The sequence below is a fragment of the Achroia grisella genome, unplaced genomic scaffold, assembly GCF_030625045.1.
Source record: "Achroia grisella isolate CSIRO2021 unplaced genomic scaffold, CSIRO_AGI_Agris_v1 utg109, whole genome shotgun sequence".
NCBI classification, from domain to species: Eukaryota; Metazoa; Arthropoda; class Insecta; order Lepidoptera; family Pyralidae; genus Achroia; species Achroia grisella.
Window position 1 is genome coordinate 6075379 of NW_026712573.1, and position 25715 is coordinate 6101093.

The 25715-nt window shown below is 34.5% G+C and overlaps 2 protein-coding genes across 3 annotated transcripts in view; one reads left to right on the forward strand and one right to left on the reverse strand.

The window, feature by feature from the left end:
• Positions 1-179: 179 nt before the first annotated feature.
• On the forward strand, positions 180-17974 carry LOC131844816 (oxysterol-binding protein 1). Of its 2 annotated transcripts, none has more exons than XM_059193787.1 (14): positions 180-442; positions 2533-2727; positions 3212-3479; positions 3826-3994; positions 8506-8627; positions 9316-9393; positions 10301-10408; positions 10723-10834; positions 12233-12419; positions 12994-13081; positions 13751-13924; positions 14990-15178; positions 15487-15629; positions 15866-17974. In XM_059193787.1, the coding sequence occupies exons 1-14, from the start codon at positions 300-302 to the stop codon at positions 16215-16217; spliced, it is 2328 nt and encodes a 775-aa protein (XP_059049770.1). In that variant the 5' UTR covers positions 180-299; the 3' UTR covers positions 16218-17974. The 2 variants fall into 2 exon arrangements, with proteins under 2 accessions (XP_059049770.1, XP_059049777.1); XM_059193794.1 differs by having other exon boundaries at positions 181-442; positions 2533-2721.
• Positions 17975-22885: 4911 nt separating this feature from the next.
• Positions 22886-25715, reverse strand: part of LOC131845787 (uncharacterized) — a 30816-nt gene continuing 27986 nt past the window's right edge. The window contains exons 8-10 of the mRNA XM_059194881.1: positions 25575-25658; positions 24015-25392; positions 22886-23467 (exon numbers count right to left, since the gene is read on the reverse strand). Of these exons, the coding sequence (XP_059050864.1) occupies positions 23412-23467; positions 24015-25392; positions 25575-25658 (1518 nt within the window). The 3' untranslated portion in view covers positions 22886-23411. The remainder of the gene's footprint in view (positions 23468-24014; positions 25393-25574; positions 25659-25715) is intronic.

Genomic DNA, 25715 nt, shown 5'->3' on the forward strand with positions numbered 1-25715 from the left:
TACATAGTACTAGGACGGTATGTCAGTCATTCGCGTCAATTTTATTTTATTTTCATCCGTCAAAACAGTAAAAAACATTGCGTCATTAATTTGTTTTGGTATGTCATAATGACTTTAGTTTCTACAGATAGTAAAATTGTATTCTGCTATTAAAACTGTCAAAACGGGAAAATTAATGACATAATCACATAATTCTATAAAATCGTCGCACAGATTATGTGCAATGACGGACGTGGCTTAATAAAAATCTTGTATTATGTTTTTATTCATCAATATAATCAAGAAATAATTTAATAAAAATGTCTGACGCGGTAGTGCCCAAGGGCCAGCCAATTCCTGGTGATCCGGAGAAGAAGGGTTGGTTATTCAAGTGGACAAATTATCTGAAGGGTTATCAGAGAAGATGGTTCGTTCTGTCCAGTGGATTACTTTCGTATTACAGGTACAATCATATAGATTTAATATTATTATAACTTTTACGGCACTGGTTATGATCACGAACACTGTCATATTTAGGAATAGTATTTATTGTTAATTTTAGAATTAAATTAATTGTGTTAATGCGACTTAATGTTTTCCCATATTTTGATCATATAATCCTGTTTAAACATATCTAATTTAATCATACATATAGAGGCATACACACTGCATTGATATTATTAAGAAACCTTTATGATGTAACTTTAATAACAAAAATAGGTCTGCTTACAAACCCTTTTTAACAATTTATTGAAGATATCTAGTTAAATTAGGAAACTATTTATTAAATTAGTAAAACAGCCCATCTACTACTACTACTACTACTGCTCCTTTGACTTTATTACTCAATGACTAAATCAGTCATGGATTCAAGTCATCTTGGAGGACAAATAAAAATAAATGACAATAATAAAAGTTAATAATTATTTTATTAGATACCAATATACATTTAAATTTGGTATATCTTATTTAAATTTGCTATCTTATCTATCTTATATAATTTTTTCTGCCTATTTTGCACTGCTTGGTTTAACCAATAATATGCCAACAGTTCCAAGTTATGTCATGCTAAAAAAGAAATGTCTAAATGAGATCCCAGTTTTAAGCCCAAATCAAAGTAGTTACAAAGTACTATATTTTATTAATTTAACTACAAATAATTTAATAATGTAATTAAGAAAATTGCAACTACTAAGACTAACAGACTATCTAAAATTAACTACTTCATAAGTAGCCAATGCTTCATATGAGCCTTGCTTTGGCTATAAATTTATGAAGCTATTCCAGTGCAAATGTAATAGAATGTTTTCACTTCCATGTATGTAGTTACACTACTATTTCAGTTTTAGCTACCTAAAAAGGAAATGTTGTCAATAGACTATGATTTTTCATATGTAACAGTGAATGTAAACCTAAATAAATTCTTGAGTAGTAACATGTTATACATATTTACTATATATAACATCTATACATATAATATTTAAATACATTTTGGTAAGTGCACACTAGATGGACTTTTTCAAAATTACATGGCACTGTTAGGTTGTTCTTGCTTTTAGGAACCTTCTATAAACAGTTTAAAACAAATTTCTTACAATTCTTCATACTTCAATAAAAATGATATTTACTTCCCTCTTCTTTTTGTCTTTGCAAAAATGGAAAACCAAATGTAAATATAGTTATATCACAAAACAAATAAATATTACCTATGATAACAAATGTTGAGATATTTATTTTACAAGAACTGAAATGCACTTTGTTTTTTCGAAAGGTCAGAGGGTTATTAGAAGTTGTTAGATTATGTCATATTTCTTTTAATTTTTCCACAATATTTTAAATTATTCACAATATACGAAAAAATAAATAAAATTAAAATAAGTAAATTTTTTGTATTTATACATGTTGTTGTTACATATGTTTACATTACTAATTAATTGTACTTATTTCTATAATTTTATAATGCAATCTAAGCATATTCTATCAATTCCATTTATTAATATCACATATCAACCCTCTTCCTAGCTTCAATATATGAAAATATTAATAGATAGATATAGAGAATATGTGATTTCTTTATTTTAGTACACACTTTAGATGCCAGCTGGGGGAGAGATGAGCTAATAAATGACAAGTTTGTATTTTATTTAATTTAATCCTTGTAATTTTTGGGTCTAGTAAATAATTAAATATATTAGATAACTTGTTAAAACTAGAATTAAAGCTTTTTTGTTATATACTTATTCAAAGTAATTTCATAACCATTATTTAGTATTATATCAAGGAGATTAAAGTCAATTGTAATCTGGGTGAACATTGTTAATACAATGTTAATAGGGAATCCCCAAATCCAAGGTGTCGTCCCATATCTATATAAACAATATATCAATGTACTTTTTTATATTCTGTTTTATTATGATTTATCTTTTTGATTTGTGGCAAATAAATATATTTATGTTTTCGGGTTTCCTCATGGTTACTTATTATATAATTTGAAAATACTAATAGTAGTTATTATTCAGAGTATATAGCCTTCATAAAACATTTTTGTTTCAGAAATCAAGCAGAAATGGCGCACACATGTCGCGGTACAATCTCCTTACTTGGTGCCCTCATTCACACAGCAGACTCATGCACATTTGTCATCAGCAATGGAGGAACACAAACCTTCTACATTCGTGCACAGGATGAGGTGGAGCGCCAGAGCTGGGTCACCGCATTAGAACTTGCAAAAGCGAAAGCTATGTTAGTGTTAGTTGGTCGTTAATTGATACTATGTGGAACAATGATGTTTGTATTAATAATTTGTGCTAACAAAATTTACCACTCTGGATTGTACTACTACTGTTGCTATCCTTGCTGAATTTACTAATTCTGTTTCTAATCTGTTCTAATTTATACCACTAAGGTATAAATTAACTTTGTATTATAGTAGTATGTAAAAGCCTTTTAGTTTATATATACAAATAATATTCATATATGAAATCTAACATTATAAAGGGAAGTATGAAGGAGGTTATAAAACATATACAAGTGTCTCTTCCTACTAATATGCTTAAATTTGGCTACCTATTTTATTTTTAACAGTAAAATCTGACATCTGGCATTCATGCAAACAACAACATGAGTTTCATGAAGAATATTGTAATTTATGTAAATATGGTGACATCATACTTTACTATATTATTAAATATAAGAATAAATTGTTGTTTAACTTTTCTGGTACTTATTGCAGTAGAGCATCCGATGATGATGAAGATCAAATGTCTAGTGGGGCAGTTGTTGTGGGTGGTGGCGAGGGAGAAGGAGAGGATGCTGGCCGCATAGATCGAGAACTAGCGGCTAGGTTCCATGACCTTCGTACTTGCTCTGAACTTGTGGCCCGACATGGAACATCGTTGCAGCGCTCCTTGGCAGATTTGGAAATACCACCTACAGATACCGCAAAACAAGTGTCAGAGCGCGCAACGCTTTTCAGGATATCCTGTAATGCCATGATGAATGTAAGTCTAGTCTTGTTTCTTACATCCATTTACACTCACTTGTTAGGTACATCTTAGCGTAAAATTATTGTTAAGTTAATTTATTCTTGCAAGTAACTTTACATATTGATTTACATATGAGGCAACTTATTTAGAAACAATACAACACTTGATTATAGGTATATGAAATTGGAAACAGAAACTAGACATTATTATTAGATTTAAATACAAAATACGAAATATATACATGTATACCCTTTTCAATAAACCCTGTATATATATATACATATTTATATACATCGAAAAGTGCTGCATATTTAAAATGAATGTAATTTGTATTGAAACATGTATAATAAACCTTTAAAAGGCATGTTCGGAGTTTATGAATGCGGCTACAGCGTCCGGCACACGCTTGAACCGGGCACTTCAGCATGAACGTGATCAGAAGATGCGTTTGCAAGAAGTCGTAGAGCAGTTGGCAAGGCAGCATGACAATCTTGAAAAGACAGTTACAGCACGTAATACATCACATACAGGTCAGTGTTTATTTATGGTGTTTTTTTTTTGTGTAAATGGAGATGGAAGGTGGTGTGTCTCATCTAATCTGGTTTCGTAATGGCTCTCTGGAGAGGCGGTCTTGGGGTCTAACAAATTGTATACATGCTAGTAAAAAGGCCAAAATGACGGGAATGTCATGGGGGGTAGGGGAGTCTAGATGATAATTAGGTCATAGGAAATTATTTACTTTTTCATTGAATGGCAAGTTTTCGAATTCCAATTCCTAAATATTATAGAAAATATTATTAAAACTTCATTAAATTTATTGTCTACTGTAACAATTGAACCACATTTCGGTTAATGCTAAAATGATTTCGTAATTCTAGAGCAACACTGTTCTTGACAAGGCTGCGCTTACAGTAATGATAGGGTTCATTTTATACAACCCACAATTATTATGTTGTAAAATTATTATTCAATAACAAATATCTATATAATTCAAGTAAACATTTTATGAAGTAAGTACATTGATAAATAATAATAACGTAATAATAAAAATACATTTGGTTTTTTATTATTTTGGTTAATAACAAAAAAGATGATAATCATATTTTTCTAGTAATATTATAAACGCGTAAGTTTGTTCGGTTTAACATCCATGTTTGTTAACCTCTCATGCAATAACTACTGACTGGATTTCGTTGCAACTTTACAGTCATATAACTTATTATACATCATAATAACACAGGTAAGGCTTTAAATTATTAAAAATATATGGTATAAATTGAGCGAAATATAATTGTAAGATTTCAAATATATCGAAATTCTTCAATTTTACCATTAGTGGTACACTAAAATTATGCATGGTAGACATATTTATCTTAAATTGTTCTAAAAAAGTACACGACAGCATATATCTATATATTACGTGGAGGCAGTTATAGACGTAACAGTGAACTAAAAGTATATGTTTAATTTGGATTTTGTAATAGTAATGAGTGCACTAAATGAATTCATATGAAAATGATTACTATATTCGATTTTAGCATGTAAAGTAGACAAACTTTCTCTTTTACACTAAGTAATTTAGATAAATAGTTTCAAAGTTACGACTATCGGAATAAACATGCCGTTCAGCTGTAAGGCATAAAAACATAATTAATTCTTGTAATGGTGATCAGAAGACCACTTATAAAAGGAGTACTTGAGGACTACCACTTGTTAAAAATGCTAGAAAATTCACACAGCATTTAGGCCCAAGCAGAGCTTGTGTACGTATAAGTACGTACGTTGTAAGTACCCATAGTACTTGACAACTGATAGGAATACTTATCGTAATAATATTATAAACGCGAAATTTTGTAAGTATGGATGTTTGTTATTCTTCCACGTAAAACTACTGAACGGATTTGGATGAAACTACAGTAGGTAATATAGCTTATGCATTAGAATAACACATAGGCTATATTTTTTATTGAATTAAAATGCGGGTGAAACGGAGGGCACAGCTGGTGTTCATTTTTGTTTTTAATACATATAGAAAACATCCTGACTGATACAAACAATCGTGCTCTAGTTAATACCGTGTAAGGCATCGAACACGCGACCATTGAATGTAAAGTAGTGTGCTACACCGCTAGACCACCCAGGGCCCTTAAAATATAAATGCTTATCGCAGATAGGTCGGGAATATTCAGAGTAAAGTGTAAAAAGCCTTAAAATATCCTCAAAATAAACAATTGTATTCGTACTATCTTTAAGATTTACAATACTCATTAAATTATATTAGTTTTTAAATTTGACATGGTCATTATTTGTACGTAAAATTATGAAATATCAAACAAAATAAAACGTTGTAAAATCCCATTCCTAATTTTACGTCATTAAAATACTTATTGCAAAAATTGAATTTTTATTCACATTTTCACTTATGTGTTGCCAGAAATAAGTTCTGAAGTGACCCTAAATTTATTGTTTTCTATAAGTGAGTCTTCTTGAAATGGAACGTCACGATCGCTTACTGACGCACGTCAGTTTGGTTGGTGACGGATCTAAAAATCGAACGAAGTTTTTTATTATTTGCACATTATAATTTAGACTATTCTTCATAAATTTTTACGTGTTGTTATGTGTTTTATATTGTTTCTGTATATTAAAACAAATACAAATGTTTATTAAATAATTAGAAACATTGATTTCGGTACGTAATTCCTGCCTCGTAATACGATTCGTTTGTCGTTCTCCTTTTCGTAGATTCTTTAATTTTTTGATGTTCTCAAGGTTATTATGCTGTCCAAAGCAATGCAGTAGTAATTGGTAGAATATTAAGCATTCGTTTATTTAATTATCGTCTGCCGCGTATGAAGTGTAGAGTTTTGGCAGTGTTTAGAGCGACCGTGTTGTCTGAAATTCGTGATCTTGGCCTTGTATTTGTGCGCTTTGATTATCAATTTTAAAGGTTGAATAATAATTATTGCAACAAATTTGAATGATACATCATTGCAATAAATTATGGGTGGTAAGTGAAGCCTTAGTGTTATAGGAAATGTTGGTTTTTGGAATGCTTTTTTATTTAGGCAATAAATAATAATAGAGGAAGTCATTTGAATAGTGTGAAATATCATCACTTATATATATGCTTGCACTATACCACCAATTCCGTCAGAGTGTTTTATGGTTTGGACCATTCCATTATTATTAGAATATTGTGGGTTGCTTTATAAATTTAGTGGGTGTTCCTTGGTTGTTATAAAATTGGTAACAGTCTCACCATATATTTTGTTGAAATACACAGCCCACAGTCACAGACAATATAAGTTACACAAGAAGTAAAAATGCACATTTTTATAAGAATTAAGATGAATAATATGGTTTTGATTGTAATTATTAACTATGTAAAGCATGTTTGAGTTTGATATCACACAATAAAATTACAGTTACTGTGTGTACAATTATGTCAGAAATTTAATCACCTCATTGAATTAAGACAAAAATAGGTCTAGAAATCTGTCTTAATTTCTAGAGTAATTGCAATAAATGCATCCACAAATTAATTTGTGATAGGAGTTGTTTTTAATCGTAAGAACAATATGAAATTATTTTAGCATTTAATATGTATATAATTTATTACATATTTGCAGTATTCATATATTTTTTTATACTACTATTATATCCATTTTAATGTGTTTCCTGTCAGTTCGTCTTGGCTGGAAAACATTATGTACCAAAGTTAGATTTGACATATCATAAGAGTCTGTAATAGACTTACATGAGCAAAGATATTTTGATTTGAATGAATCTGCACTACATGGCATTCCCTTCTAAGTATACATTGTCACTTGATTAGCAAATCTTTTATAGGCCTAATTGAAAAATACCAGTGAATGTTCCCATATAATGGAACGTTGAATTCATACCGCAAACATTTGAAAAAAAATTGACAATATTATGATCTATGGGATACAATGGAGCAGCGGGGTTAGCTGGCATTCTGTCATACATATTTATATTTCCATTGTAGGTAAAATTTGGCTCCAGGAAGAAATGAATAGTGCATTACAATGGTGTGTTAATTATTTTTTCAATATATTCTATTCGACAAGGAATGATCAAAGTGATGTATTAATTTGTATCTTTATTAATGTAATTTTGCTAATTTTGTTTCTCGCTATTATTTGCAATTGTTGAATAACTATATTACATGTCAGCTACCATAATTCATGTTTGTAACAAAAGTATATAATCCATCAATATCATCATGCTATCATATTATTACCCATTACAATACTCCTATGTTTAATATATATTTTAATATTGAGCGTAAATTAAAGTAAGTTATTTATATTACTAACTGGGTCTTAACACAAATAATTTTGTGGCAAATAAAGGTAATGTACCACTCTCTATGGTTCAACTAGGTTGTACTAGCCATTGTCACCACCACCATGGCTAGTGTCATAAAAATTATTTGTGTTAAGACCCAGTTAATAATAATAAATAATGTATATTAAACATGAAAGTTTAAATACATTAAATAATGTATCTTGTTTATCAATATTTGAAATAACTCTTAGAGTATTGCATATACTCATTGGTTTATTTTCTTATGTTAATATGGCAGTGTGTAATGAATAGTGGAAACAATTATGGTAATAATATCAGCTGTAGGGACCAATACATGTACAAGTAATGATAATACTTATACAAATTTGGACATTCATTTAAATAAATGTATAGGTATTTCTTAAAATAATAAAACAATTTAATCGGACTTGTTAATCATGAACAGAGAGTATTTAAAATATTATATTTAATCACCAAACAGTATGAAAGAAATTGATAACAAGGAAGCAATGAATTTGTCATTATCACTGTTAGATATTAGTCATTATGTTAATTACACAATGCTTATTAATCTACAATTTGCAAACTTGTTATTTGTAAAAGAAGTAGAACTACAAATGTTACTCTTTGTACTTTTCAAAATGACGTCACTAGTAAGTGTATGATTAATTTGAATGTTTCCATAAAGAGATGTGTATACTTTCAGGAGGAAACGGCTCTGGCACAGGAAACGAGACGGAGGATGAAGATCATGAATTCTTTGATGCTATGGAGGAGGGTGTGTCAACAACAATGGATGATAAGACATCATTTGTAATCAAAGTTCCGGTATGTAATTATTCTGTTACATTTGTAGTGAGTGATTGTGATGTGATCTTGTTGGACTTCTGTGTGAGTTGAGAATAAACATAATTTATACTTTGTTGTTATATAAATGTAATAAGATCTGAAGGAAAGAAGTCTGAACTAATATTATAAACGTGTTATATTTTTGTTATTAATGCATATAAATTATATGACTGACTATAAAAATCTTTCAATATGTAGAAATGTATACTATGTATGTTATGTACATTAATAATGTATACATTTCTACATACTGAAAGATTTTTAATTTGCAAATGGACAATATTGTCCGCAAGTAATATGGCATTTATATAAAATAGATATCCATGCAATGGTTATTATATCAATGTGCCTTTGTCTTATATGGAGCACACTGAAACATTAGAAATACACTAGGGCGTGTATATGAAAGTAAAATGTTTGCCGATTTGTTTTTGTTACATTTTTATAACAATAAAATGTAACAATTGTTTGTTTAATTATATTATAGTTGCTTTAATAAATACACATAATCCACATCTGACCCGTCATTGTCTAACGAAAGTAGTAAATCAACGCCACACGTAGAACAAATATAAAAAAAACAATGCAGTTGCCCAATCATATAATTAATTCTGTTTCAATAATTGTAACACATTGGTGTTCATGTCATGTGTCATATCATTTGCAGGTTAATAGGAAAAATAAGGTTAAAAGTGGCGAGAGTTCCGATGAATCAGAAGGTGAAACTGTGACGGAAACACAGCAGGTCAGTCAACTAATTCAATGCCGTTTATTTCTGATTCTTTACCACTCATGGTTCATGAGTCCTCAATATTAATACTAATGCCCATCTCACAGTCATTTGCTTTAATAAGTATAACTGTATGTTCTCTAAAAGATGGAGCTTAGCTTTCAATGGTTACATTACATAGAAATAGACTTAATTGATAGCAATTGGAGATTGTATGCAAGGATATTAAAAGGGATTATATTTAATTACTTTTAATATACCTTCAAAAATAAAATAGTGATAATAAGGAATAAATATTAAATCTACAGTACAGTACAAGCACAAATTTTAAAGTTCAACGTAAATATGAGCAGGCTATAATAAATTTCCTCCTCAGCCATTTGACTGATATCGTCGTAGCGGTCGCGGTTAGAATAAGACGCGGCTACACACGACTCTAAAATAAATGGCAATATCTGATCAACGTTACCGATGTTCTCTGAATCGCTTCTCTCTCCTGGATCTCTTCTGGTCTCAAGTAGCGTCTGTAGTGTGCCGGCCGAATCGACTTTACTCTCATCCCAACTGCCCCAATATAAATTTATTGTAGTGTTTTAGTGTCGTATGCGATCCGCTTATTGCGATTATTTTTAAATATATTCTGTATATTTTGTAGCTATTATTACGATATCTAGCGCTGACATCATGAAGCCCTAAAAGTCATATTGCCGCTTCTTGTGATATAATACAGTCATAGGAAGTTAGTTATAATATACTCAATCATTTAAATACAAAAAGCGTTTAACAGTTTGAAAATATGATTTCATTGTTTACATAATATGTTATATCATTAATTAATTAATTTTAATTTAAAATCGTGATTTCTATATTGTATACAGATTTATAAATGGATATATTTATATGATTAAAGTGGTTCCAATAGGTAATATTTGTGGAAGACAAAGAACGTGCAGAAAGTGCCATGGGCGGGGCGGAGGCAGGCATCGTGGCCACCAAGGCTTCAGATAAGGAGCAGAATTTTAAAGTTTGGGTGAGTTATTAGTATCAATTAAATTTAGTAATTAATGTATTTCTTTTACGTACTCGTTAGAAAATGTTTAGAAAATATGGTTTATAGTAAATATATATATATATATAATATTTGTTTACAATAATTGTACATGTATAGGATTGTGATGCATGTCCAATTAGAATAATAATTAGAATATCATATTAAAGTAATTAAGGATAAAAATAAAAGTAACTTTTATGAGCAACCGATAGGGACATATAAGAATTTTTTTATATGTATATTATAAAAGTCTGATGTAATTTATAAAATAGTAATGCATTTATTTGTTTCAGCCACATGTGTCTCAAGTTACGAGCTCGATCGATGGCCGTGCGCGACGTGTATGTGTGCCCGATAAGCCCAACTACCCGCTCAGTCTCTGGTCCATCATGAAGAATTGCATAGGTACAACTTAGATCTGTCTACACAAAGGAAAAATATACTTTTTTTAGGGATTTCAATTTAAGTAGTTTACAGAATTAATGATAATCAAATTGCAAATAGTTAAAATTTTTTTTATAGGATAGAACAAATTTGAGGTTGTGTGGTGTGGATTATAAGAAAATGATGTATATACTAGCACTATAACGGGGAATATTATCCTCTGCACACATAAGTTCTTAGTAGGAAGACACTTATAATGAAATAAAGTTGTGATATATTTTTATTTTTCAGTAAAGTAACTGTATCACTGATAGCTTTGTTAATCTTCGTGACATAACGCTCAATTTCTTATATTTACACAAAATATTTTAATTTACTTGGCTTGATCGGATTTTCACGGATTACCTAGGTTTAACAAAGTGATAAAACTGCTAGGGAGTGAATTAAATTGATAAGATTTAGCTTATGTTTATATTATAAAATAGTGGATTGTAAATTTATAATGACGATCTTGTATCGAACCTAATTAAATTTTAGTAGGATCTAATTAAGTTATGGAGCAAAATAAAAATTACCTTTATATTGTTAGCTATCGTGTGACGCACCATTAATTAAAAATGGTAAAGTCAGTAATCATGTAACCTGAAACGAACGTCAGAGGCCAGAGCCAAAGTAATCTATGTGACATTGACAAGTGGATGAGGGATGATTGAACGTAGGCAACGGGAGTTTTGGAGCGAAAGTGTTGATATTATTATAAAAACAAATAAGAGATAGGTAATTGTGATTACTGTAGGCATTGAGGTGTTTCTCTCCCTGACCAACCGGCATTACGCCTAAGTCGTCAGGATACTAGTGATTTTAAAAATATCCTCATACATATCAGGCTTCTACGAGTAATTTACGCTTAATGTCGCCCAAAGGTCGAAACTCGATCATAATTAATTTAAATTATAAGTTTGAACAATACTAAGGTTCTATTATCAAAGACTATATTGTTAAATAGATTATATTGTTTTTTATTGATTTAAAAAAAATATTATAACTCCACTTTTTCTCTATAAACAAGTGTGCGAAATATCCACCTGTCTGCGCATATTTCGTAAAAAAAGGTACTAAGTTTTTGCTACACATATTAATTTTATTTATATAACTTTAATGCACAAAATTTCAAGCTGAAAGTACATATGGCGCACTTAACGCCTTACAGTCAACCACAGGGTGAGCAGTGAAAAATTGTAGGTGGAGTAAATATAAACAATAAGAAAATTTTGTATACATATATATAAATATATATATATATATATATATGTATACAAAATATATATATATATAAGTGCAATAAAGAATATTTATGCTAAAAATAAGATACACGTAATAGCAGTCCGTTACCTACTAAATGCTTGTTCAATGTAACAGGCAAAGAACTATCGAAGATTCCGATCCCGGTGAACTTCAGCGAGCCGCTGTCGATGCTGCAGCGGCTGACGGAGGAGTACGAGTACTCGTCGGTGCTGGACCAGGCGGCGCAGTTCACTGACCCTGCGCAGCAGCTAGCATACGTCGCCGCCTTCACTGTCTCCTCCTACGCCACCACCTCCTGCAGGTCAGTATGCTCCAGATTCTAACACATTTTATATAGAATTTTCTATACACTGTTGCTGTCGACTGTCGACTTACATCAAGCATCATGATTTACAAAGGTAGATTTTTTGACGGCCTCCGTGGTCTAGCGGCTTCGATTCCACGTGCGGTGCAAACATTTGTATTTATGAGTATGATTGTTGGTATCGGTCTGGATGTTTTCTATGTATTTTATGTATGGATTTAAAAAAAAAAAAGTATTTTTATCAGTTGTCTAGTACCCATAATACAAGCACTGCTTGTAGTAGAACTAGATGCTACTGTGATAGTTCAGGATTATTTATTAATTATAGATTTTGTACAAAGTCGTCAGCGTAGGTATTTATGTCGCATCCTTTTCGGCGGTCAAGCAGCGTGCTTTGCTAGCGGTGTATTGACTAATGGGTGAGATTAGGCAGTGTAATTGCAGATTATTAACGCATAATATCAATAATGTACAATTTAGGACATTTTAACCACTTATGCTCATAGAGATACCTAAGTAGACTTTGAACAATGATTGAATTGTGCATAAAATTTTATTATTTTGTGTCTAGAACAAACAAGCCCTTCAACCCGCTACTAGGTGAAACGTTCGAATGCGACCGCATGGCGGATCTCGGCTGGAGGTCTATTTCTGAACAGGTAGATTATGCTAATACAATTGAGTCACAATTATGTATTGATGTAAATATGGTGTTGCAAGTGTGTATGCTCTACAGCAGTGTTTTTCAAATTATGAGTCGCGACTCTTAAGTGGGCGTATTCATTCCTTGGGATCACGGGTAACATAAACAGACTATTATTTGTTAGTTCTACACTACCATAAGAAACTACTATTTACTATGATGCCTTCAAAGTAACTGACGTAGATTATAGTTTTAGCCTAAGCCCTTAGGGGGTTGCCTGAACTTTTTAACTTACAAAGAGGTATTCCAAGTTTGGAAAATACTTTTCGATACCGTATCTTAGTTACTACTAATACACTTAGTTCTAGGGTTGTATATTATGACATACATTTCGTTATATTTTCTATATATATTATAAGTAACAATAGTGAATTATTAAATTTGAAAATTTAAATCCTTATTTCCTCATACCTCCCTCCCACTTCCTTCCTACTTCCTCTCAGCATTTGCCACGATTGAAATCCTTTACTACCTATTATTCCTATCTATGTATATTCCTACGAAACAATATATTTAAGCCTCGCTCAGTACATTAAGTATTTTTGTTATATTTATGAGAATAATAAATAAAATGCATAATTATTTTCTCTTTTGGCATGTCATATAAATAAATCAAAATTGTCAGGTGTCACATCATCCCCCAATGGTAGCGCAGTTCTGCGAAGGGCAATCGGGATGGCAATGCTGGCAGGAGTTCACCATGACCACCAAGTTTAGGGGGAAATACCTACAGGTCATACCTCTAGGGGGAGCCTCCGCGATGTTTCTCGCTTCAGGCAACAAATACACATGGAGGAAGGTATGGGGTTATTGACGGATAAAGCTGTTCACATACAGAAGGTGATACTATTATAAATTAGAAGCAAAAACATTGATTCTTTATAAGAAACAAGTTTATAATAACTGAGTTCGGACACGCTATGTTCAGTGCTTGAAACAATAATAACTTAACTAATTAACTAATATGTCTTTTAAATCATTGTGTGTAATTACATATTGTGAGTTAAATTACATAAAAAAAACTATGTAGTTTCTTAGTTTATGCTATACGAACATTGTAACTCGACATTTATATATAAGAATATGACTTATATTCTTTAATTACTTATTAGTATTCACCTTTAATATGTACTCAGCTTTACACGAAAATCAAACAAATATAAATATTTGCTTTGACCGTTAAGTCAAAACGACTTCGTTTTATAGTATTAGCATTTTATGTGGTAACAATTAACGGATACCGTAACGAGTCTGAAAGTGTGGTGAAGGTGATGCACCACCCGCCGACGGCGGCAGTGCACTGTGAGGGAGCCAGCGGCTGGCTCTCGTGGCAGGAGTTCGTGGTCAGCAGCCGCTACCGAGGACAATTCATCACTATCGATCCCAACGCTGACTCATTTGCCCTATTTTGCGCTAGTGGTAACAAGTATCATTGGAGGAAGGTAGTCTTATATTTCGTTTTTATGTCATTAATAGCTTTTGTCAGCGTCTGCGTTAGTGTGATTACTTGATTGAATAGGATCAAAAGTAGCTTATATTTTTTCAAATCTTGTGTCCAAACATTTTCCCAAATATCAAGCGGATATGAAACAATGGTTCAATCGTAAAGGTATTAAAGTCACATTCGCATTTATAATATTAGTAAGATTTGTCGGTAATATGAGCACAATGTACATGATACTGGCCCACAATGATTAGGAAATCGTTTTCAATGTTCAAATGTTCCATTTTTAATTTTTATATATCTTAAAGATTACCTTTCGTGTTATACTAGTTGAAAAAACAACAACTTATGTAATAGCACTAATTCATAACTCAACAAATCCTTCAGTTTTATATATATATATTTATTTACTTTCATCAGGTAGCGACAACCGTCCACAATATAATCGTTGGTAAACTGTGGGTGGACAATCACGGCGACATGGACATAGTGGGCGAGGCGGGCCCCGCCACAGGCTACGTGGCGCACCTCAAGTACCAGCCGTACAGCTACTTCAGCAAGGACACGCAACGGAAGGTCACCGGCGTCATCAAGGATCCGCAGGGAGTGGTACTTGCTCTCATTTTACTTATGTATATATTTTTTCAAATGATTTAAAAGGAGGAGCCAATCAATTGACGAAGGCCATAAATAGCTGTGCACGCGAGTGAAACCACGGGCAATAAATGTGAATATTGAATAATCATTATAGTGTAGATTTAACGCCTTTTTTACATATTTATAATTAATATATAGAACACTTATTTTCCTGTTCAACTCGACGTATATCTAGGATGCATTTAGCATTCTATATGTAAGTTATTGAGTATTATATATTTTTTAATGTTTTAATTGAATGCATATTGTCTCGTGTGCAGCCCCGGTACGTGCTGCAGGGCCACTGGGACAGCCGCGTGGAGGTGGCGCCCGTCAGCAGCGCATCGGCCGACAACACCGTCTGCAAGACGGGCAAGTTCACGCTCGCCTGGGAACGGATCCCTGCACCGTCCGATTCGCACAAGTAACTAAATATTATCTATAGATGACGTGTTGATAATACGAGTAATGAAACATGACTAAATACCAAAATATCTACGTATTTATATCAGTTGTCTGATAACGTGGGACTAGATGGCGCGTGTTAATTGTCTAGGGTTATTTATTTATTGAACGTCGGTGCAACTTTGTTGCACCGACGTGCATTGTAAATAAAATAATTAAGTGCGTGTTTTCACTAAGGTACGACTGTGTTCACAGGTGGTACAACTTCACGCTACTGGCGGCGCAGCTGAACGAGTCGGAGCCGGGCGTGGCACCGACCGACTCGCGGCTGCGGCCCGACCAGCGCCTCATGGAGGAGGGACTCTGGGACGACGCCAACACCGAGAAGCTGCGCCTCGAGGAGAAGCAGCGCGGCGCGCGGCGAGAGCTGGAGGCGGCGGCCGAGGCGGCGGCGGCGCGCGGAGTGGACCCCCCCGCGCCCCCGCGCCCCGCCTGGTTCTCCCGCGAGGCCGCCCCCGGGCAGCCCCACCTGCGGCACCTCTACAACCACCGCTACTGGGAGTGCAAGGCGCGCCAGGACTGGGCCGGCTGCCCGGACATTTTCTAGCCGGACGCGGCCCCGTAGAGCCCCATCGCCCGGTTCGATCCTCTCGGTGTATTCCCCGTTGCTATTTTAATGAGTTCTACCACAGAGGATTACGTACAGAGTGATAGCTTTACGACCGACTGTTCTGGAATAGTGTAGCTGTTGCATAAAAATATGTTATAATCAGAACTATCGATATCACAGTTTAAGTACTTGGTGATTATATTCACGTAATAAATATCTCGTATTGTTCTCAGTTAGATTGAACTAGTGCTCAGGCTTTCACTCCGTATGCAATTCTTTGTTCTTCTACTGTGGAACGGAAAAAACTTTACACTATCTCGAAAGAACAAAATAGACCATTTTATAATTCCGCTTGTTATTTTACTATGGGTACCAACAAGTAAGTGCAAGGTAAATCACAATAAATTTATATCTGCAGTTGATTCCTCATAATAGTAATAATAACATGCAGTTATTATGAATAACACAACTGATATTATTTCCTTTGAATCTGTTTTATAATATAACAAAGTGGAATACATCGATTACTCCCCGTCCCGATCGCCGTACGCGTGTATATTGACTCGAAATCTCGCCCGTTGACTTCCGTTCTAAATATGTAGATTATCTTATTTATACTCGTCTTCGCTGTTCAAAAGTACCGCTTTTTATATTCGACGAGGAACCGTAGTTGTCGTTTGTTTTAAGTCAGTTTCCAGCTGTTTTAATATGTTATGTCATGTAACAGACTAATCTTTTTAAAAACGCACGGTAGTCATTCCATAATTACGTTAATGTAGTTGATCTTATTTATTTTGTTTATTATTATCAAAATTTTATGTAATTTCAAATGATATACATATGTGTAAATAATTATAATTTATAAATATTGTTATTCAGTAGCGATTACGCAGACTGTCGTGGCCTAAATATAAACTAAATTTAAATTAGCCGATATGAATTAAATTTAACAATATTATTATAACAACGAAATTATTTTTCACTTTCTAAATTCGCTGGCAACTGTTGACATAATGAATTATAATAGCTCCACACATAATTAAAAAATCATAAGTGCTTTGTAGAGTAATAATGTATGTAAGCGAACACTGTTTGATGTAATTGTAAAGACTGCGGATAAGAATATTGTAAAGTTACAATTATACATCAGGTAATAAATACAATATCAGCCCAACTTTCCCTATAAACTTTGGTCCTCTTTTTGCATCCAGGCATCGCCCGGTACGGTTCCACGCTGCTATACTCCCTGACAATGCACCTAGTGTTGTTAAAAATGTATAAACTGAACTATTAGAAATTAATATATAAGGTGCTTCTAACAACAGGTTTCTATTTGGAAAGCTTCGTCACGCTACTAATTTAGTGTATGACTAAATATTTTCTTTCTATTGTAGGCATTAAAAGTAGCCCTTTACGTCCGATTAGGTAATGACAATTCGTAAAACTATTCTTAATGCCTTATCTTAGGAAAATGGAGCAATCATTTTAAGTGTTAAAAATAATACGAGTTGATATCAACATGTAATCGTGTCTTTTGTGCAAGAAATGTAGGTTAAATTAAGGTAAAAATAATGGATTTATTGTTGTTATCAACTTGTTCTAGAATATTTTGTAAGGTTATTACAAATTGTACATTTTCAAGTGGATGTAAGATACTTTGTTAATATTTTTATTATAATAATAGAATGATATTGAATACAAAGCCATAACATCTGTATCATGTTGATGAATATTATGAAAATAAAATATAATGTCGCTGAGAATTGATTTTATTTACAAAATCATAGTTTATATTTAATATACTTACTGCAGTGTAAGTTCCTTAGTGGTTTCCAAGCTCTTGAATTTTAATCAGTAATCATAATAATTCTGATATACATATATTTTACCGCAGTAACTTTTAGTACAAAGTCAGTCATTCAATTTGCTTCACGCCGAGCCAAGCATGCTGGCTTTGTAACATATTTTTTGTTTGGAAAAATTGTAAAGCAACGAAATTACTAAGGAGGCATATAGCATCATTTTACCGAGTCAGTAATCTTCTCGCAGGTGTCTTTATGTTGATAGTCGGAACATCGTAATATAAAAGTGGGTTTTGCGATAAAATGTATAATTTAATGCAGGCTATAGAAAGTTTAGTAAAATTACATCCGAAAGGGGTTAAATTGTCATTTACCTAGTGCTCTATTTTAAATAACGCATTGCATATAAAGTGCGATGCGTTTACTAAATTTCACTATAACTTTGGCACTTTTACAACTATACTGTGTGCGGTGTAGCATGGTGCGGGTGACAGTTACTAATTTTACATTTAATTACATAAAGTTAATAGTTATGATTTAGTAAATTACGAATGTGGAAACTGTCACCCGCACCATGGTATAGTGTGAAATTACTCTCGAAGAGTTAGAAATCGTACTTCGCATCATAATTGAAAACTAAAACAAGAAATCATATTTTCAACATTTTATTAAGAAAAACGGAAACGGTGAAAAAGTACATAACTGTAAATTGCAGTTTGTTAATGTTGTTACTATTTTTTTACTTTGTCCTCGTTTACTCAATTCGTAGTAACAACTGTAAAAAAGAAATTGTTTTAAATATAATCAAAGTAATAAATTAGTTGTTACATATTTTGTACACAAAAATTGGTATATTTGTTACATGTTTTTGTGAAATTTGTGACAATTAATCGGCGTAATAATAAATTGAACACAATAAATAAACACATTCAAGTTAGAACAAAGTAAAAATATAACTAACAAATAGTTAGATGATAAAGCAGATAAATAGTTTTTTCATATTATATATATTATGATATAATTAATTGTCTCATTTCCTGGATAAATAAATTAAAAACATTTGTGAAATTATAATTATATATATAGTGGCTTCACTTGTGAAACTCAAGCATAGATTTCATATTTCCTCAATTTGGATTTATTCAGACAATGAGACAATTATAGAAATATATTTTCAGCATTATTTTTATTTATACAATTACAAAAATTCACTTCGCCAAATAGCTTTACTAAAAAGCATCACTCTGGTATACCTAAATAAAATATTTGCATCGCAAGAAATCAATTGCTCATCCATACTTTCAAGATATCTGGAGTACCTAATTGGATCTGTTTTATAGATCTCAAAGCATTCTGTTTAAAATATAATTAACAAATAATAAAATAATTATAAGAGCGTTTCCCAATTCGCTGTTTAAACAATAATCGGCGTGTAATTGATACTACGATTGACGATTGTTTTTGCCTGAAGGAACGGCTCGAGCAATCGGTTCATTGATTCGATACGACAGTATGGGTAAATTGAACATCCGACTATATGTTTTGTGGAGAGGGTGTGGGATTCGTGATGCCTGCACCTTCCGTCAATCCCTGACAAACATTAATGATAATTAATTTTTAATAAAAAATCTAAGTACAATCTTGTAATTAGACGGTACACATTTTCAGTACCACACTTAGCTTAGTGACTATGGGTGAGTGGATTATAAATGTTAGATTTTTTTTAGTTTATTTTTGTATTAATTATTATGATAAAATATATAGGAATATAATTATGACAAATATCTCGATCACTCGATTATCATAAAAAATTGTGATTAATTTATTGAAGACTAAGAACAATCTTCTGCGTATTTATTATAATTATTTGGCAAAATATGACATAGAAGTGTATTAAAACATGGAACACAACAGGAAAATTAGAAAGGAAAGTTCTTCGTGAGAAAAGATTAAATAATCAAAGAGAAAAACAAAGCTAAAATGTTACGTATATCATTAGAATTTTAAATAAATCATAACGTACAAAGCCGTTAACCCATACTATCGTAGTTGTGGCAAGCATATGTCGCCTGTTTCTTCACGGACGAAACCAAAAGGTAAATGGCTTCTTTAAATATTGTCGTACAAATCCAGAGATCTCTTTCTACTCAAACGCCTAGTATATAACTAAGAACGAGAAAAACCAATAAGATTTCTGCATATCTATTTACATATTTTACAAGGGAAAGAAATAATAAATAATATTTCTATACCATTGATATGAGCGTCCTTTCAGCATAGTCTATACGACATATTATGTAATATTGAATACATGTATCATTTCAAATTAAAATGAAATTAATATACATTATATTTACAATATAGTGTGGTCTATAAGTGTACCCACACTTGATATCATCATGAAACTTGATATATTAAAAATTAAATACAAGAGTTGTGAGGGCGCTTGGAAAGTGGGAGAATTTAATCACCACGAATATATAATTGAAATAGTACAATGATGTAGAAATATGTGCGCATGACAACTCTTTTGATTACATAAATATATGGTTTTATATCAGCTAAAAAATAGAGTTATAGTATGCTTTTATGTAGGACTGTAACGTCTACGAACCACATGAACCGGGCGGGACCCTCTGTCGGATTATGATAAATTGGTAGCGTAAAAGGCGATTGGGATAGTGGTTTCAATACAGATATTACCCTAACAAATTAACGAGTCAATCTCGCGATTCGATAGTAACATTGCTTAGTATAGCTATAAAGTGATTGAAATTGGGTGTGACGTATATGGACGTATATCAAATCGACAAATCGGCCCGACCGCTATGGACAATATTATTCGAACTATTTACACATTAACTTCTTTCAACAATGACATAGAATCGAGAACAGAATACATGAGTTGGTTGCAATATGTTCGCAACAATAAAATCAGACTGAGAATATTGTTTAAGACTACCTTCATTTATATAAGCACATTTATTAAATTCTACATGTATCAACAAAAAAATAAAATAAAATACAATAATTTCCATCACTTCTGATCATTTCATCCGAATATATTCATAGGATTTTCTTTAACAATAAATATGCTCTCCACACTCTTTTAGACTAGTTTTCCGTCAATCAGTATTGATAACACATTCAACATTGAGACGATAGCATTTTATGATTGTATACATGGGCAACATATTGGTAAAGTTTACATTGCTGAAATAACTAGACGGAGAACGCTGTGTCTTCACATTTTAGTTCCTTTCTCGCTAAAACTACAATTGCATTTGGTAATGGACCTAATGGTGTTCATTAAAAAGTGACCAACTATATTAAATAAACTGCTTGCTTTTACACTAAAGGATTAAACATCATCTCATACTGGATAAGATTAAAAATAATTAAACAATTTCAAAACAAATTAAATAGTCAAACTTGGATAAATAACATTTTTGGTAGAGATTCTATTCACTGCACTATTAATTACTTCAGTTTTATATTTGTACAAGAACCTACAAACACTTTGTTCACAACTTAAAATATAAAAATAGGTACTGTATTCAAACATCATGTATCATCATATTTCAATAAAGGAGATTAAATGAAAATATATTTTTTAACACTTGTATTACTCGGATTATATGTATAGTATCTATTTTAATATATATGTGACTACTAAACCAGTGTTCAGTCAGATTAACTTATTAATGTGTGGCTACATCTTCGCAAGAGATTGGTAGATAATGTCACTCTCTATATAATAGTATATGTACAAGTACACCAATACATGAAAGCGAACTCCGTTTAGATATTTTCATTTGCAGCAAACATCACAAATCTAGACAATAATTCCTCACGTAAATGCCACTCATGCGGAAAATTACATTTGTGTTGAACGAGCGATGACTGATATATTATTATGTACAATACTAATGACAGTATGCAGTTAAGTCAAACCTTTGTGGACTATAGACTTCACGCTGACTTGTAACAAAACTTCGAGGCACGATATTACGTTCTTGATTTGTTAGCAATGCGCGTCAGCGTTTATCTTGCATACAGGTTTGCTTGTTACACTCAACACTTAAATTTATTAGTATTATTAAACACTTCTCACGTTAGCATCAAATATACCATCCAATTTGGCCAAATTCTCATTTGTAATAGAACTGAGATAATAAAATAAAAATAATTACCTATAAAGCTGCTATAGTAACAAATGACCAACAGTATACCAAATGGATCAAGTAATACTACATGTAATCAGTAGACCGAATTAAAATCTCTTTCGTGTCTCAAATATTAACAAATTAGACAATATTAATAATATTCCATCTTATTATTTTTAAACGTTGAACTTAGTATTAATAGGATATAAGTAAACTAACTGACACTTCAATGAAATAAATAACCTAATGAGAAGGTGACCAAGTAGGATGACACCACACCACATCATATATGGCCAGTTACACCTTAAAAGATCTTTATTTATTATATATTTACAATTCAAAATGGTAAAACTTAAAAATACATAACAAAATAGTAATGAGTGTCTAGTTAGAGAAAATCTACTAAATATTTGTGATTACATAACAAAATTCAAGCACAATCAACATCAACATAAACAAACTAATTACACACCTCCGTTAACGCAAACCAAAATATCTCTGTGTAGACCCAATATGAGGAATCGCTCGGAACTCTACCCTTTGTCATGGACAAGCCCACTGCTCAAGTGATCACAACATCACAAAAGTTCACTACAACCCACACAACTTATTCAGTTCAACACAAACATTTATATACCTATTTACTCCTTGGTTTACATTCAAGCAGCATGTTTGGTAATTGCGACCAGAACAATTAACAAGACTCTCACCCGACAAGTTCCCAGCCGTCCTCCCCAAACCAGGCCATAAAACATACTTAATAAACTCAGATGAGAATTATTGCATAACAGCTTTATTTTTTTTTTTTTTTTTCTTCATGTGCAATTTTAATGAATAAATGCTTAGAGTAGCTCTCGTTCACTTCACATACGTAACAATATTATTTTTAATCACAGCAGAAACGAAAAGTTTGAACTGGTACCGGCTTGCGGAAGCGTGACCTTCACCCCGCGTTACACTAAATTGTCCAATCACATACGTGCGTTTACACTGACCGCCGCGGCACTATGGAAGATTCTTTATATTACATTTTACTAAAATACAACGAAGCGGCATAAATAATGTGCACACACGCAGCGAGCGAGCGCGTGGACCGCAACGTATTCTTAGATATACATCAGTAGTCTATTATATATACACAGTATAAGTTGTCTCGCGGTATCACTTCACTCGAGAACGGCATTCGGGACCACACCGTCCGGCGGAAACGAGCGCCAGTGGCTCTACTCGCTAAAATATCGCACCTTCCCACCGCCGCACCGGATCACATCCTCCCAGGCTGGTAATAAAGTGAATTTTGCATTAGCCACATATATTAAGACGATATTTATCACTAATACTTTGATCGATAATACCAATTAAAAAACGTCATGAACTAAAAACATGTGTAATTTGAGATGTTATTAAATAAATCATATTAATTTTTATTGCGGCCTTATTTACGTTATTGATACTTGGCTTTGACATCTAACGGAATTACCGACTAAAAATGCTGAAAGCAGTTTGACCATATAGTCAATATAAATATTTTAAAGAAGATTTAAAATGTGCATTGTAATGTATGTTACATTACAATATATATATATATAGAATAGAAATATTATTATTAAAATAAGAGTTACAGTGGTTTCCAATAAATGCCGCCTCTGAATGCTTCATAGTTTCTGAAAGGATACGGTTATGCGATCTCGGACCGGTATTCAGATGCGATTCGTGACGTAAACCTTAGTAACGTACTGGACGTGGTCAATAGAATAAAATGTAGCCATAGTCTAAAGGTTTTGCGATGTAAATATAATCTAAATTAAAAAATGAACGTTACTCACCCGAGCCAACGTAATCGATGATCTGGTGCAGGTGGTGCACGTCGGGCGGCGGCTCGGGCGGCACGTACCGCAGCGCGGCGCAGCCGGCGCGCACCGGCACCGCGCGCGACGGCCCGCCCGCCGGACCGGCGCCGGACCCGGCGCCCGCGCCCGGCGGCTCGCCGTCCGGCGCGTCGCGGACCAAGTCGCAGCGCGGCCGCCGCGCCGCCGTGCCCAGCAGCTGCTCGTTGATGTCGAACCCGAAAGTGACTCCGTCCATGTCGCGCGGCCGCGCCGCCGAGTCCAGCAGGATGACGGGCGGCCGCCGGTCGGCCACCACGTCCGGCGCGGGGCACTCCGCCACCGGCTCGGCGGCGCGCTCCTTGCGGTCGCGGCGCGGCGCGGCCGGCGGCGGCGGCTTGGCGGTGCGCGCGCGCGGCGGCCCGCCCGGCGCGGCGGCCGGCCGCGGCTCGAGCGCCGGGTAGCCGTCGGCGTCGCCGGGCGCGGCCGGCGGCTCGGCGCGGCGGCGCTCGGCGGCGGCGTCCCCGCCCTCCGCGTAGAAGTTGCAGGACTCGATGAGGTCGGGGATGTTGTGGCGCGTGCGCGCGATGTCCGCGTAGGAGGCGTGCGGCGGCGCGGGCGCGGGCGCGGGCGGCGGCGCGGCCGGCAGCGAGTGCACCGAGTCCATGTCGTCGTTGGAGTCGTTGCTGCGGTCGGAGGGCGGCGCTGACTCGCGGCGCGCACGCGGCGCGGGCGAGGGCGGGCGCGGGCGGCGCGGCGCGAGCGCGTCGTCGCGCTCGTGCTCGTCGGTGCGGCGGCGCGGCTTGCGCCGCTTGGTGACGGTCTGGAACTCCGTGAGCTCGGCGGCGGCGGCCGTCACCTCGGGCGCGGGCTCGGGCTCCGCGGGCCGGTAGTAGAACGAGTCGCGCGAGTCGTCGCCCCAGGAGCGCCGCTCGGCTTTGGCGGGCGCGACGTCGGACCTCCGCTCCTTCTTGTCGGAGCGGAGCGGAGACTCCGCCTCGACGGTCAAGTCCTCCAGTTTGGTCCGCGAGAGCTCCTCCATTGAGGTGGCGCGCTTCATCTTACTCTCCTTCTCTTTGCGCCTTTCGTTAGAGCGCTTCTTGCCGCCCTTGTCGTCGGAGTCATCCTTGTGCTTCGTTCGGCTGAGCTTCGAACCGCGCCCGTTGTCCGCGTTCGACTCTATGAAGCGCAGCAACTCGTTCAGGTCCTTGTTGCCTTGGTAGCCGTCGATTTTTTGCAAGTTGATAACTGTCTCATTCTTGGAAGACTTTTTTCTCCTAGGTTTCTTGTGTAGACTGGGAGAACTGATTCCTTGTACTGCGTTGCCGTTTTCGTCTAGAGATTTCTGTAAACGGTAGTGCACAGTGAATATAGGCACCTGAATAGGAAGGAAAAACAACACGCATTAGAAGACTTAAAAAAATTAGGCAATCATCACTTCATTGATGTGCGTCGCATTTCAAGCAGATGTGATGTGTGTATGTACAATATGGATGGATACATGAATGATAACCCAAGGATGCAATGCATAAACAATAACGAGAGCATTACGCAACAAACCTTGTGTTCTTCTGGTGCGGAAGCGACTATGAATCCATGTTGCCGCGATCCCGCGAGACCGTTGTAGCCGATAACACTGCGAGACTGTTGCGAAAAAAAAAATATTTATGTTATTTTTCACTTGGTGATTCGTATCAGCTA

Excerpts from the sequence above, each read along its gene's own strand:
- LOC131844816 (XM_059193787.1), top strand. The coding sequence starts at position 300 with ATGTCTGACGCGGTAGTGCCCAAGGGCCAGCCAATTCCTGGTGATCCG. Across the intron at positions 8,628-9,315 it reads CATTTGTAATCAAAGTTCCG|GTTAATAGGAAAAATAAGGT; the intron begins GTATGTAATTAT and ends TATCATTTGCAG. Across the intron at positions 10,409-10,722 it reads AGCAGAATTTTAAAGTTTGG|CCACATGTGTCTCAAGTTAC; the intron begins GTGAGTTATTAG and ends TATTTGTTTCAG.